This window comes from Corvus moneduloides, chromosome 8, assembly GCF_009650955.1.
Source record: "Corvus moneduloides isolate bCorMon1 chromosome 8, bCorMon1.pri, whole genome shotgun sequence".
NCBI classification, from domain to species: domain Eukaryota; kingdom Metazoa; phylum Chordata; class Aves; order Passeriformes; family Corvidae; genus Corvus; species Corvus moneduloides.
Window position 1 is genome coordinate 11,833,940 of NC_045483.1, and position 13,070 is coordinate 11,847,009.

The 13,070-nt window shown below is 41.3% G+C and overlaps 1 protein-coding gene across 1 annotated transcript in view; it reads right to left on the minus strand.

Annotated features, from left to right (window-relative positions):
* CFAP58 (cilia and flagella associated protein 58) overlaps window positions 1-5,268 on the minus strand; it is a 55,296-nt gene extending 50,028 nt beyond the window's left edge. Inside the window, exons 1-2 of the mRNA XM_032116125.1 lie at window positions 5,159-5,268; window positions 3,501-3,782 (exon numbers count right to left, since the gene is read on the minus strand). Of these exons, the coding sequence (XP_031972016.1) occupies window positions 3,501-3,782; window positions 5,159-5,167 (291 nt within the window). The 5' untranslated portion in view covers window positions 5,168-5,268. The remainder of the gene's footprint in view (window positions 1-3,500; window positions 3,783-5,158) is intronic.
* Window positions 5,269-13,070: the final 7,802 nt, after the last annotated feature.

Genomic DNA, 13,070 nt, shown 5'->3' on the forward strand with positions numbered 1-13,070 from the left:
TAAAGATCAGGAATTTTTGCTCTTCCTTTTTTTTCCCCTCATACTAATAAAGAGTTAAACAATGGGCTTTCCTTGCTCAGAAATTCTGAAAATTACAGTCAATTAAACTCACTACCTACAAACAGTATTTTCATTACTTAATAAATTACTTAGTCCAAAATTTAGCTTGAAAAATGTGCTTTTTCACTCATGTATCAAGCATATTTAAACAGTTTTATATATTCAAGTAAATTTTTATGTCATACATTTTGACTAATTTTCATTCAATGCAGCAATGATCATACATAAAGTATTAAGTATCATCTAGTAAATTATAAGTTTTTCATTCATTAATATCTTGCACAAAAATGCTCAATTCTGAAATTTAAGTAAATGCATGTTAGGCTGAAATAATGGCATGAAGACACAGTGTATCACGTTGATGAGCAGAAAAGCATAAAATAAAACTGTAAATAAACATGCTTCAGATTTGTCAACCAGCAAGGCAACCACCCTTTCTCTGGAAAAATGCAAATTGAAAATAAGATTAAAGCTGATTACTTAAATCAGAGCTTCCTGCTGGCTGATTAGACTGTGATTAAAATTGGTGAATTAAATCATTACGATTGGAGTTTTGGGGAATAGAACTGGGGAATAAATTCAATAGTCTCTGAAAGGTTTTAGTGGCTCCAGTGAGTGTTTTGTTCTGATGAGTATTTGCAGTATTGATCACCTGAAGTCAATGGGGCCATTAACATAAGCACTGATTTCAGGTTACCCTAAGCTGTGCTTTTTGAACTTTATCTTTGGTATGTAAAAACCATTGTATTGAATTTGTATTGATAATACCAATTTTTATCAATAAAGTTGGGAGACACGGGTGATGGCCACGTTAATATGCAAAATCTAAATAAGAATTTGCTACAGACTTCAGCATCACCAAAACTGGGCTTCATTGTAGTTGCTTCTTGGTTGTGTCTTCTACTCTAAGAGTGGATCAATAGATCCTTTATTTTCAGAAGTAAAAAGCAGCAAAATTTTGAGGATGGAAGCCTTCAGAGAAGAAATATTCACATTGTTATTCAGTGTGAAAGACTGCAGTATGTCAGCAACACAGGGTAATTGCAGTACAAGATAGGTAGGTACTCCATGGCAGTCTGTTGCATAATTAAAGGAAGTACACTGGATGTTTACTGTTAGAATCATTCAAAAATTTTTGGAGAAGTACTCAATTCTGAAACTTGTGAAGCAGAACTTATGAAGCATGACTGCTTTACTTTACTTTCATTAAATACCCCAAAAGATCACATCAGTTTCACTGCTCAGAAACTGAGAATTAATGAAACGCTTTCTTATTATATTGGATTGATACGCCTGGAAATTGAAACTTTGGTAATTTCAAGCAGGGCAGTACAAGCTCCTATAAATTCCCCTTCAAGCGTTCTTCCAGTACAGACTCATGGATCAGTGTCCCAACCCATGAAAAACAGAACTGTATTCCCTTCACATTAGCTTGGCCCTTTGCTCCTTTGATACGACTGTAAACAGCAGATTGTTATGCCCAGTTTATTAAAACTACAAACCAGATCCTTTAACAGCCACCTGACAGGTAACAGCTACTGATTGTCACTGACCCACGTCCTGCCAGCCACTGATCTATGTGGTTAACCCCTACCCCATACAAACCCTTCTGATTAGAAACAGGCTTCACATGGAGAAAAATTTTGCTTCCACAACTTTTATTTCTTACCCTAATGACCCATCGAGTCACCAAGACCTAGGGCCTTAATTTGGAGGAACTATATCATTTTTACAGGAACAGCCCCACCAGGATTCTTTTATTGTTCATAAATAATTAAACTGTGGGACAGATTGTTTGATTTAGCACTGAAGAATATCATCTTGGCTACTTTAGCACTTGAACTTCCTTCAACACTTAGCTTGGACACACGAGAAACACATTTTTTAAATGTTAACAAAATTGTAGTGAAATACTACAGCTCTAATAGAGCTTCCCTTCAGAAAGAAGAACAATATGGAATATAAAGGGCTTACCAAGCAAAACCTCAGACAAGAATGAACATTTTAAACAATATCCAAATAATTCCTGAACCTTTTTAAGAGAAAGACTAATTCTCATAACCAAACTGAAAAAGTATCAGCTGTATACTTGGCTCACAGCAACCACAAGAAATGAAATGTCACATGTTGTGCATTGCACATCATTTCTAACAGGATCATATTGTCAAGCAGCTTTTTCACTAGAAAATCACTTAATGGGTTCAATAGTAGGCGGTATGGTTAAGTCATACCCTGCCTGAGCTTCAAATTAGCTGCTGAAATTGGAAAGGCTCTTATTTTCCCAACATTTCCACTCTTCAGTTTTATGACATTCCTAAGACAGTGTCTCCTCAGTTTGGGAACATCTTGAAGGATCACCTCTCCTACTGTTCACACACAGAGTATTGCCATGTAACAGCAAAAAGGAAATTGTAATGATCATTGTGGCTCCTGACATTCATCTACCAGGTTTCGATTAGCAGCAGTGAAAATCAACAAGATTTTCTACGCTTTTCCTCCTCCTTGAGGAGGCTTTGGGCAGTACCACGGGTTTGCAAACCGCAGCCATAGGATGACAGTGCTGCTATTTATATTTACTCTGAATGTATTTTCTTCATAATTCTAAGGACAAGAAACTTCATTTCAAAGAACTTCTATTTTTGTAGTGCTCAAAAATCACTCTGGATTGCTACACTGACTTTATTTTACTGGAACAAAACACTTTATTGTAAGGCATGGAGGTTTCTCAGCTAAGTGCTAAATTAAAGCCTATCTAGCTATCACAAAGCTAAGTTTTTAAACCATGAGAATGAAAAAAGTTCCAAATACAGTCTTATGATCACTTGGCAGCTTTAGGTTTCTGACAGTCAAAATTCACTGAAAGCCTAAAATCATCAACTGTTTTTAGTGAGCCAAGCACTTTGATTTGACAGAGTTCAAATCAATAATACTAAGCAACACATCAGAGTAAATTGGTGAAATCACACTGAAATTATATATAGGATTCCTTTTCAAAGACACCGTGAAACATTTATTTTTATAAGTTATCACTTCCCTGGCCTACAATCCCTACTTCCACAAAAAGTAGATTTTTTATGTTCTGGCAACAGTAAACATCCAAGCAGCCCTGCAAAAGTATTAATGAATAAAAAAATGTACATTAAGCTGAAAATGTGCCATTTTACAGAGAGAAAGCTTAAACAAAAACTGTTAGTGAGTACTTGAAAGCTGATGGAGTTGATCTAGTGCAAATAAAACACAGAATTTGACTGAAACCTGTAAAAATACCAGGCTGAGCAAACAAAACAAAGCAGAGGTCAAACAAGTGGAGATGCCAGCTCTATGCTTAGTCCTCCAGCTAGTTCTCTACATAAAATCAAGTGTTCTTGTAGGCGCTTCTCTTATTACCATGTTTTTCATTAACAATTTCATATCATACTTCACTCTATTCAAAACTTTACCGACTTCAATGATGATATAGTTTCCCCGTCATCTTTAGTGAGTTTTGTGAGCACAGCTACTTTAGATGACTTCTCTACAAGCTCAGCACTCAGCTTCCTGCATTTCTCCATGAGATGCTTTTCATTTTCACGAGACTTCTTCATAATAGCAAGGAGCTTCTCATATTCGACACGGAATTTTTCCAGAGCTTCATCTCTATTCAGTATACTGATGAATTCTTGGGAGTCTTTTTCCAGTGCTTCAAATGCACTTTCTTCTAGATACAGTTTGTCAGACTTTTCCTGAGTGAAATAATCAACAAACAGGAGGAATTCAGCATCTCACTTATGACCCAAGAATACAAAAAAGTAATAAATTGAGTGCATAACAGCTACTAAAAAATCATGAAAAAAATTCTTTAATAACAGTTCTTTTGCTAGCATATAATATGCATGTTGTAGGCTATTTTTCAAATACATCTCCCCCAATTTTACGGAAATAACTTGTGCTTTACCAGCCAGAGTTCTTGTAATTGAGTCCCACAACTGCTTTAAAGATAAGTCTATAAAATACCGTCACTGTGATAACATTTGAATAATGCATCAACTACTGAGGAAACCCAGTATCTTAGCCCCAATTCTACCCAGTTCTCTACCCTCTAAACTCTGATTAGTTTATGATTTCTGTCCAGATAGTGCCAGAGACTTGCAGACAAGAACATCTCAAAGCTCCAGTAATGCCAATGAAAGCCAGTCTTTCCTCTGTGGGAAATGCTACTGTTAAATCTTTCACAGAAGACATTTTTGATCTAGCTCAGTTCTGATGCCAAATCCTTGCAAATGCACCTCTGAGAGGGTCTCACTAGGATAGGGAAGCAGCAGAAAACCTCAAGGGCACCTTTAACACTACAGCCCGTGCTCCGGCCAGCATAAAAGAACAATCCCAACTGTGAGCCGAAACTTAGTGCGTCCCCGCTTCAAACCTGCTCTGAGATTCATGGGTTTCTTCTCATTTCATCCTCCTCTCCAAACCACTTAATCACAAAATGGTTTGGCCTGGAAGGGGCCGTAAAGATCATCTCAGTCCAACTTCCTGCCATGGACCTTCCACTAGACCAGGTTGCTCAGAGCTCCATCCAACCTGGCCTTGAACACTTCCAGGGATGGGACATCCACAGTTTCTCTGGGCAACCTGTGTCAGTGCCTCATCACCCTCGCAGTAAAGAATTTTCTCCTAATATCCAATCTAAACCTACTCTCAGTCTGAATCCATTCCCCTCTGTCCTGTCCCCACTACACACTCTTGTGAAGTCCTTCTCCAGCTCTCTTGTAGGCTCCCTTCAAGTACTTCAGTCTTGATCTTGTTCCTGTTTCTGATTGTAAATAGAGTTGAAAGACGAGCAGTTACGAGGGGGGAGGCAGGGCGGGAACCACACCCACGATCTTAAACGTAGCAGCTGCTCCTAAAAGTGAAGAGGCACTGCTGCTTGCGTACAAGTAGCCCAATTGCTCCTACTTTCAAAGCAGGACATAACTGAGCTCTGCTCACACAGGTGGCACATAAACATGGTATATGGCTACAGATAATACACAGATGATGTTGTTGGTCTTATCTTGAGGCGCAGCCTTCGGCCTGTCCAGGGGACAGGAAGGGCAGGGAGGGACAGGTTACAGGTTACCTCAGCCATGCTGCTGTGGGGTGGGGGCGGCGGGCTCGGAGCGGCGGGTCGGTGTCAGTGCCGGTGCCGATGGCGGTGCTGGGGCCGTGGCGCTGCTTGGGTGATGGCGGGGGCGGTGCCGGGGCAGGGGAGGGAGCGGCCCGGGCCCGGGCCCGCGGCGGTGCCGAGGCCGCTGCTCGCAGCCGACGCCGCTGTGGTATCGTAGCAACGGCGGCGGCTGCGGGCGGGGCCGCCGTGAGCCCAGGGCCCAGCGGCTGCCTCGGGAGGCTCGCGGCGAGCGCGTACATGGCCGTGGTCACCTCGCTGCCGAAGGGTGACTTGTCTTCTAAAAACTGTGTGTCTGTCTTGCTGCTGAAGTTCGGCCGTCGGGGGTTTTAACCAAGGACACCGAGGACTGTTTCCCCTGTGACCCAGAAGGCTCCCTGAGCAGAGCAGCTGAGGGCGGCCGGCAGGGTGGGCCAGCTCGATCACAGAATTGTTAGGGTTGGACGGACCTCTGGTGATCATCCAGTCCAACCGCCCTGCCGAGGCAGGGTCACCTGGAGCAGGTGACACAGAATGTGTCCAGGTGGGTTTTGAATGTCTCCACAGAGGCCAGACTCACGACCTCCCAGGGCAGCCTCTTCCAGTGCTTTGCCACCCTCTATGGAAAAAATTTCTTCCTCATGTTGAAGTGAACGTCTTGTGGTTTAGTTTATGGCCATTGCTCCTCATCCTGTCACTGGGCACCACTGAAAAGAGCCTCGCACCATCCTCTCAACACCTGCCTTTGAGACATTTGTATGCCTTGATGAGATCTCCTCTCAGTCTTCTCCAGACTGAACAGGCCCAGCTCCTGCAATCTCTCATCATACAAGAGATGCTCTAGACCCATCACCATCTTCGTGGCCTCTGCTGGACCCTTTCCAGTAGCTTCTTGTGTTTCTTTACTGAGTCCACTCAAGGCACAGTCCTGTGGAAGACAGGAAGACAGTTAACAGGGATTTGTGCAGTTTGAGGGCATAAATCATAGAACCACGGAATACATTGGGTTGGAAGGGACCTTAAAGATCATCTCATTCCAACCCCCTGCCATGGGCAGGGACACCTTCCACTAGACCAGGTTCTCAGAGCTCCATCCAGCCTGGGATGGAACATTTCCAGGGATGAGGCATCCACAGATTGTCTGGGCAACCTGTGCCAGTGCCTCACCACTCTCACAGTAAAGAATTTCTTTCTAACATCTGATCTAAACCTACCGTCCTTCAGCTTAAGGCCATTTCCCCTTGTCATGTCTCTACATGCCAAATGGCATTTGGATCCTGACTTCTGCCATGTCATTGTACTCAACTATTCACAGTAGCCTGTCCATGGATTTTGGATACAAAAATGCTGCTAGCAAGGATTTTCTTGCTATTTTCTAAGTCCGTGAGAGACTTCTCTCTTTCACAGAGATAGTAGCAGAGTTCTGTAAGCAATGAAACACCTGCAACCTTGAAAAGTCTTGTTTATAGTACAGTAGAAAAATATTTTGACAATGGATGTTTTAGGATTTTAGCCAATCACCCCAAGGGGTGACTGATACTTTGTCCAATTAGACTATGAAGAAAAAAGTCTATAGAAGAGTTTGTAAGATAATTAAAGAGATCAATCTTGCTGCACAGTTCCTGCCTGCTGGATCTTCTCTCCTCCTCCCTACGGCTGCAGGACATGGTAATATACACTAGGGCATTTTTAATAGTGGATAGTTTGGCACAATCCATGGTGCAGGAAAAGGGAAGGCAGGACAGCAGCTGCGCTTCAGAGTTGTGCTCAAGAATCAGCTGCTGCTGTTCACTCCCAGCTAAGCCCTGAAATGGTGGGGTTTATCTCTCTTATCTAGGTGCACACAATTGTTCCATCTGATAGCTTTTCAGGGCAGGGAGTGTACTGTACCATGTATACACTCCCTAGCAGCATGGATGTTGGTTACCACCTTAGAGTACCACTTGGAACAAATAATGATGATGGAAAACTTTTTCTCTTGCTGGTTTAATGAAGCCTGAATTGTAGCAGTTCATTTTACTGATTACCTGGCAAAATAGGCAGTTTCAAATAGATGCTTTCAAATGCTCTGATTTTACCATTAGAACGGGAGAATAATAAGCATTTTATAATGTATTCTTTTTATGTATGACTTAATTTACAAAACCCTTTACACTGAAACATTCAATCATTTCAGTATAAACTTCTAATGAAAAAAAATCAATAAAGTTCCTTTTCTAAGTTTTGTGCTCCTCTTTTTCCTCATTTTCTTTTATACTGATGTTTCTTACATAATAAAATTACCATGAAGATGATTATGATAAATTCCTTGATTCTAGGATTTCAGTCTCAAGAGGACCAAACTTCTAGACCTCTAAAATAAAACAACTGCACATGTAATGAAATATCAAATGGTATGATTTTAATTTTGTGAGCAAAATACTGCTGGAGGAAGGGGACATGCTCAGAATTTTAAAAAATAATATTATATGATGAACAAAAAAAACTCCCTTAAATTTACATCTCAAATATATAGCTTTGATTTTATTATACTGTTTCTTAAATCTTTAAAAGCAAAATAGGAGTGGAAACTCGTGAAGGGAGGTAGTCACCTTTGTGCTTCAGGCACATGTTTGTGCTTGAAGGTAACAGCATAAATGTGTCCAAAAACTGTACTGATTTATTAAGACATTCCCATGAGCTTCCTGGTCTGGTTGAAAATGTCCCTGTTCACTGCACAGGGTTGGACTAGAAGACCTTTAAAGGCCCCTCCCAACCCAAACTATTCTATGATTCTACTCTTACGTTTTTCAAACTCCTGGTGACCTGTGTCCTCTGAGACCATGTAAGGGTGACTGTATAGACTGGTCTTCATGACAACTTCCATTTGAGCTAAATTCATTCAAATTCTGCAAGTTCAGCCTTGTGGTAGCTGCACCTCTAACTATAGTGCAGACAGAGTGGGGTGAGTGTTCAGAGTCCGTGATAACTCATGCAAAAGCCCATATTTTTACAAAAAAATCACAAAACATCACAACTTGTAGCAAATAAGTTCAACCAGGACACAAATCTGTGACAAGACTCATTCACATTGAATTAATTCTGCAACAAATTATATTAAACAGCAAGCGAATGCCTCAACAGCTTCATAAACAAGGAGCTGCACTGACACTCAAGAGGACACCCAGGTTTCTGACCTTACCAAGAATTTACTTTAGCTCAGGACCAGCCACTTAAAATTCCCTGTACTTGAGATTCATCAGTGAACTGTAAATAACCACATCTGCCATCCTGCAGTGGTGCTGTGTCTGTCATGGCTATAAATGATGCACTCATGTCAGAGACAGAACCTCTGGACAAGGTGGAGCACTTCAAGTGGGATCACTGTTTGACTCTCCCTTTTAAGATGAGCGTATGTCCCCAGCTCTGCAAAAACCTTTCTGCTAGTAAGAGCAAAAAACTCCAATGGCCACAGAAGCAAAAAAAAATTACCTTAAATAAAAACAAATAAATCTCCACTAAGAGCAAGGACAAGCCAGACCTAGAAAGTTTCAGTTCATTGAAATGATTGTTATTTATTTCCCTGAATGTCTGACTTTGTTCAAGAGACACATGTACTTTATGGTAAATAAGCAGAATCACCTGTCTCACCAGCTGCATAAAAGTGAATTTTGCATCAGCGGGGTGTGTTGGTGTGCATGCAGAAAGGGTTATTAGAGAAGAAGTGTTTGCTCACTGATTTATTTGAGGTCACAACCCTTGTGCAGTTATTGAAGGCATGTTTTAAACTGTAGTGGCATGAAAATGATAAGCCATTACTTCCTGAATGTAAGGATTTATGGGCAACTGCAGAGATACAAATAATAAAATAAGATCTCATCATAAGATGACCCAGGAGTATGTAAGCCATTTGGGGCAGGGACCATGACAGTACGTGTCTTCTGGAAAGTGTAAAAGGAACCTTGTGGCCTTTGGTCGGTAAGGATCGGATGAACTGATAAAGGAAAGCGCGGGGGCTGAAGTGATTCCTCCCAGTCCCGCTGCTGTCAGGAGGTGTCGGGAGGCGGCAGCACCGCACCGCGGCCGTGTCTGCTGAACCGACCCGCACCGCGCTCCGGCACAGAGCCGGCTTACAAACATCCCATAATACACGGGGATCTAATGCTGGAGTGAACGCGTGCTCATGCATGAGCTCTACGTTTGAATTCGGGATTGCCCCGTTTACTCAGATAACATCATCAATGGAAAATTACCACTAAGGAAAGCAAAATTTATCTACCGATTTGCTAATATTAAATTATTGTTTGATATATATTACAAATGTATCACATGAGTATTACCTAATCTAACTGCAAGTCTTGTAATTTTCCCAGTGGTATGGAAATGCAGCAGAGCCTCATGGCCTCAAAGAGCTGAGATGCTTCAGGCACTGTCATTGAGCTGACATCCTGGGACGTACCCTGGAAACCAGATTGCCTCCTCAGAGTTGCACCAGTCTTGCAGTATTAAAAGGAACAAGAGCTTACTGCAAGTGCTCCTTTTTCTCCAGTGACAAGGAAATGCTATATGGTTATCAATTACTTAATTATATAATTGATATTTTTACTATATTCTTTTTTAATGTCCTCTCTGCCTGTTCTTTTCAAACTTAATGATAGTTTTATATCAAGAACGGTTTTTCGGTTTAAATTGGATTGAGACTTTCTACTTTGTTCATAAAGATGATGCAACAGATCTCAAATAACAGTAACCTTTGATCATGTTTGGCACTAGACTTGAGCCAATGATCTCAAGAGAGGAAACATTACCATTTTCATAAGAAGTTAAATCATGGCAATGTTTCAATTAATAGAAACACCCAGATAAAGAGCTTGGTTAGTTCTGAGAAGCTAGAGCTGCCAAGTGGTCTGTGTGTAATGTACAATTACATGCTCTACATAAAAAATAAAATAGATGAGAGTTATGGAAAGTAACTAAAATTAATTCAATAATCCTGAAGCTAAGTTGAACTTGCTATTCCCCAGTATGGTTTGAAACTGCAGAACAGATTTCCATCCGTTTTTCCTCCCAGTTATGCAACTGGGATTACTGTGGCCTGCCATGCTTGTTAGAAAATTCCTCTCTTTTACCCTTCTCCAAGCCAAACACAGGGATTCTCCAAGACTGCTGGATGAAAGCAATGCTCTGCAGATCCCCCTCACCATCACTGCCCACTGTGGGCTCTTACCATCCCCAGTGTTATGGTTTATGCTACAAATCTGGCCTTCAGCTTTAGAGAATGAGATGGGGGAACTTTTCTTCCTATATATGTGAAGGAATGGTCCGATAGAAGTCACCCTGCCTGTCCTGGTTGCCCAGCATCATTAATCACTGGAGAGGCTATAAAGGAAAGCCTACAAGGTAACATAAATACACTTGGCCCTGCAGAGCTCTTAGGTTTCTTCAATCAATTATTCCCATTACCTGCCTACCAGTTCTGACCCATGGCTGTCTTCCCAATCAGGAACATTTGGGTCTATTTAAAGATGAGCTTCAAATACACAGAGTCATTGTGAGCTCATTAGCTTTCCAACAGCCTTTTGGTTCCAGCAGCAGAATCCAGGCCCTAATATCATACTCCTGTTCCCCTCACATTGTATTCTTCAGCCTTTTTATTCTCAACCACCAAGTCTTTCCTTACATGAAAAAATTTGTCTGGCATCTTTCACTATTTGACACCTGACTCCTCTGGCAGGAAGAGGCTTTTAGAAAAAAATCTTAATACCCAGAAAAGACTGGAGAAATCACTGAGATTTAAGATGTTTATAAGGTCAGGTGTAAGGAGGTAGCTGAGGACACCATATAGTGACCTGTGAGGAGGTGATCCCGTCTCCCTGCACATGTCCTTGCATGATAGCCAGGAGGTGTGGAACACCATGGGTAGGAGTACCCCACTCCCTTCTCCCCTTGATCTGCTTCTGGTGTGCCTGTTAAAGCACTGTCCTGCTGCAGTCTCCTTCAGGCTTACACAAGGCTGGGCCCCAGCAAGGCCTGACAAGTCTAAGATTATCACTCCTGCTTTCTCTGTGTGAAGTGTTAGTGTAATCCCTCTGTGCACTCCAGGCTGGCAGTTGTCTCCTGTATTCTTCGATTTTTTTATTTACCATTTCTAAGAGTTTACAGAACTATCGATGGTTTTGTAATGAATTAGAAATACTAGTGGAAAGAATAAGTTCTCAATCTTCTAACATGTCTGAAGGCAGCTGAGAAAGGTATCTAAAATTTGACTCTCAGCCCAAATCTTGCTTTTGTCCTGCCCCTGCTGATGGCATCTTAAGAGTCCATTTTAGAAATAATATTATTATATCTAATTTCTGCTGCAGTAGTAGCCATGTCACAGTGCCACAGGGTAAGTCCCAGTGTGTGAAGAACTATGGTACTGTTACTCCACTGCTTGCAGCTTCAGGTCCTGCACAGCATGTGAGTAAGGTTAGCGGAGCTTGGCTCATTATCAAATAAATTACTACCTTTAGCAAGATAATGATCTCAAGCCTTCTGCAGTGCAGCAATACTCAAACAATGAATCATGTCCTAGAGTTATCAGGATATGTGCTTCTAGCTTTCCCTCTTTCAGACTGCTGAGCTGCATCAAAAACACCCTAACACAAATCAAATGAATGTGTCTTGGTTTGAGTTTTCCATTTACATGTATTGTATTGTTATCATAATTTTATACTATCCTAGGTGGCACAGAAAGTAGATCCTGAATCTAGGATGGTGGATATGTAATATAATCTGTTGAGATGTGAGCCTTCCTGTGAAAAATGTTCAGGTCTTTCCCTGTATCCCAGAGAAATTTTGCAGATACATACAAATCATAGCCACTGTAAACTATAGTGATTTGTATTGTCCACTGTGTATATCCATATAGATACACATTCAGAATCAGTAATTACTACCTTATGGCTTTATGTGGGTGATATTTAATAGACATTTTCCTCTGGCTTAGGTGATGAATAGCTGTGATCCTGGCAAAGGAGCTGCTTTCTCTCCTCCAGCTGCTGTGAAGTTCCCAGGGGAAATAAACAATGCACCAGACAGGCTGGATCCTGCAACAGAGAAGCAGGGAGATTCCGGTACTGCTCTTGGTAGAGATATTTCCATAGATTAGGGCATATGAGGAAGGAATGTACTAATAACATCCAGGTTACTAATAAAACTGAATAAATTTGATTCGGACACTGAGGAAATAATAGCTGTATACACAAATTTACAAACACAAACCCTTTGAATAACACTTAAACTGTTATTTAATTCGACAAGCACTTCAGGAAATACAAAGAATAGGATGATTTAACAGTCCCACTTATCACTCATAAGCTAGCCAGCCTCAGAACAAATCTGTGCCACCACATTTGCCTGGTGTCCCCCTGATAGCACAAAGTCTTAGTGCAACATAAAACGCAGATTGTCTCCCACCACCGCACGTGTTCACCATCTGAGCTTAAAAAAAAAAATCAAAGCAGTGGTGGTGGAGAACATGCAACATGCCAGAGCAGTAGTAATATAAACCCGTTGTTGCAATGCTGTGGAAAGAGGAGAGGTACAATATAGTTCCCTAAATCACATGGATGTTACTATGTTCATGCCCTTAATCTTCCTGTGAAAGTGACAGCTGTTGAGAAAACTTATTTCTGTGAGAAATACAAGATGGCCTTTAACTCGAGAGTGAGGGTAGTGTTGGAAAACTTTCAAAAATCCTTTACTGTGGCCTTGATCATTAGCTAACACTTGCTGTGCCTCAGTTCCCACATCCCTACAAGGACCAAGCATTTGGACAACACTGTCAGGTACATGGTGGGGTTGTCCTGTGCACGGCCAGGACCTGACCGTGTGGGTCCGTTCCAACTCAGGATATGCTACGATTCTA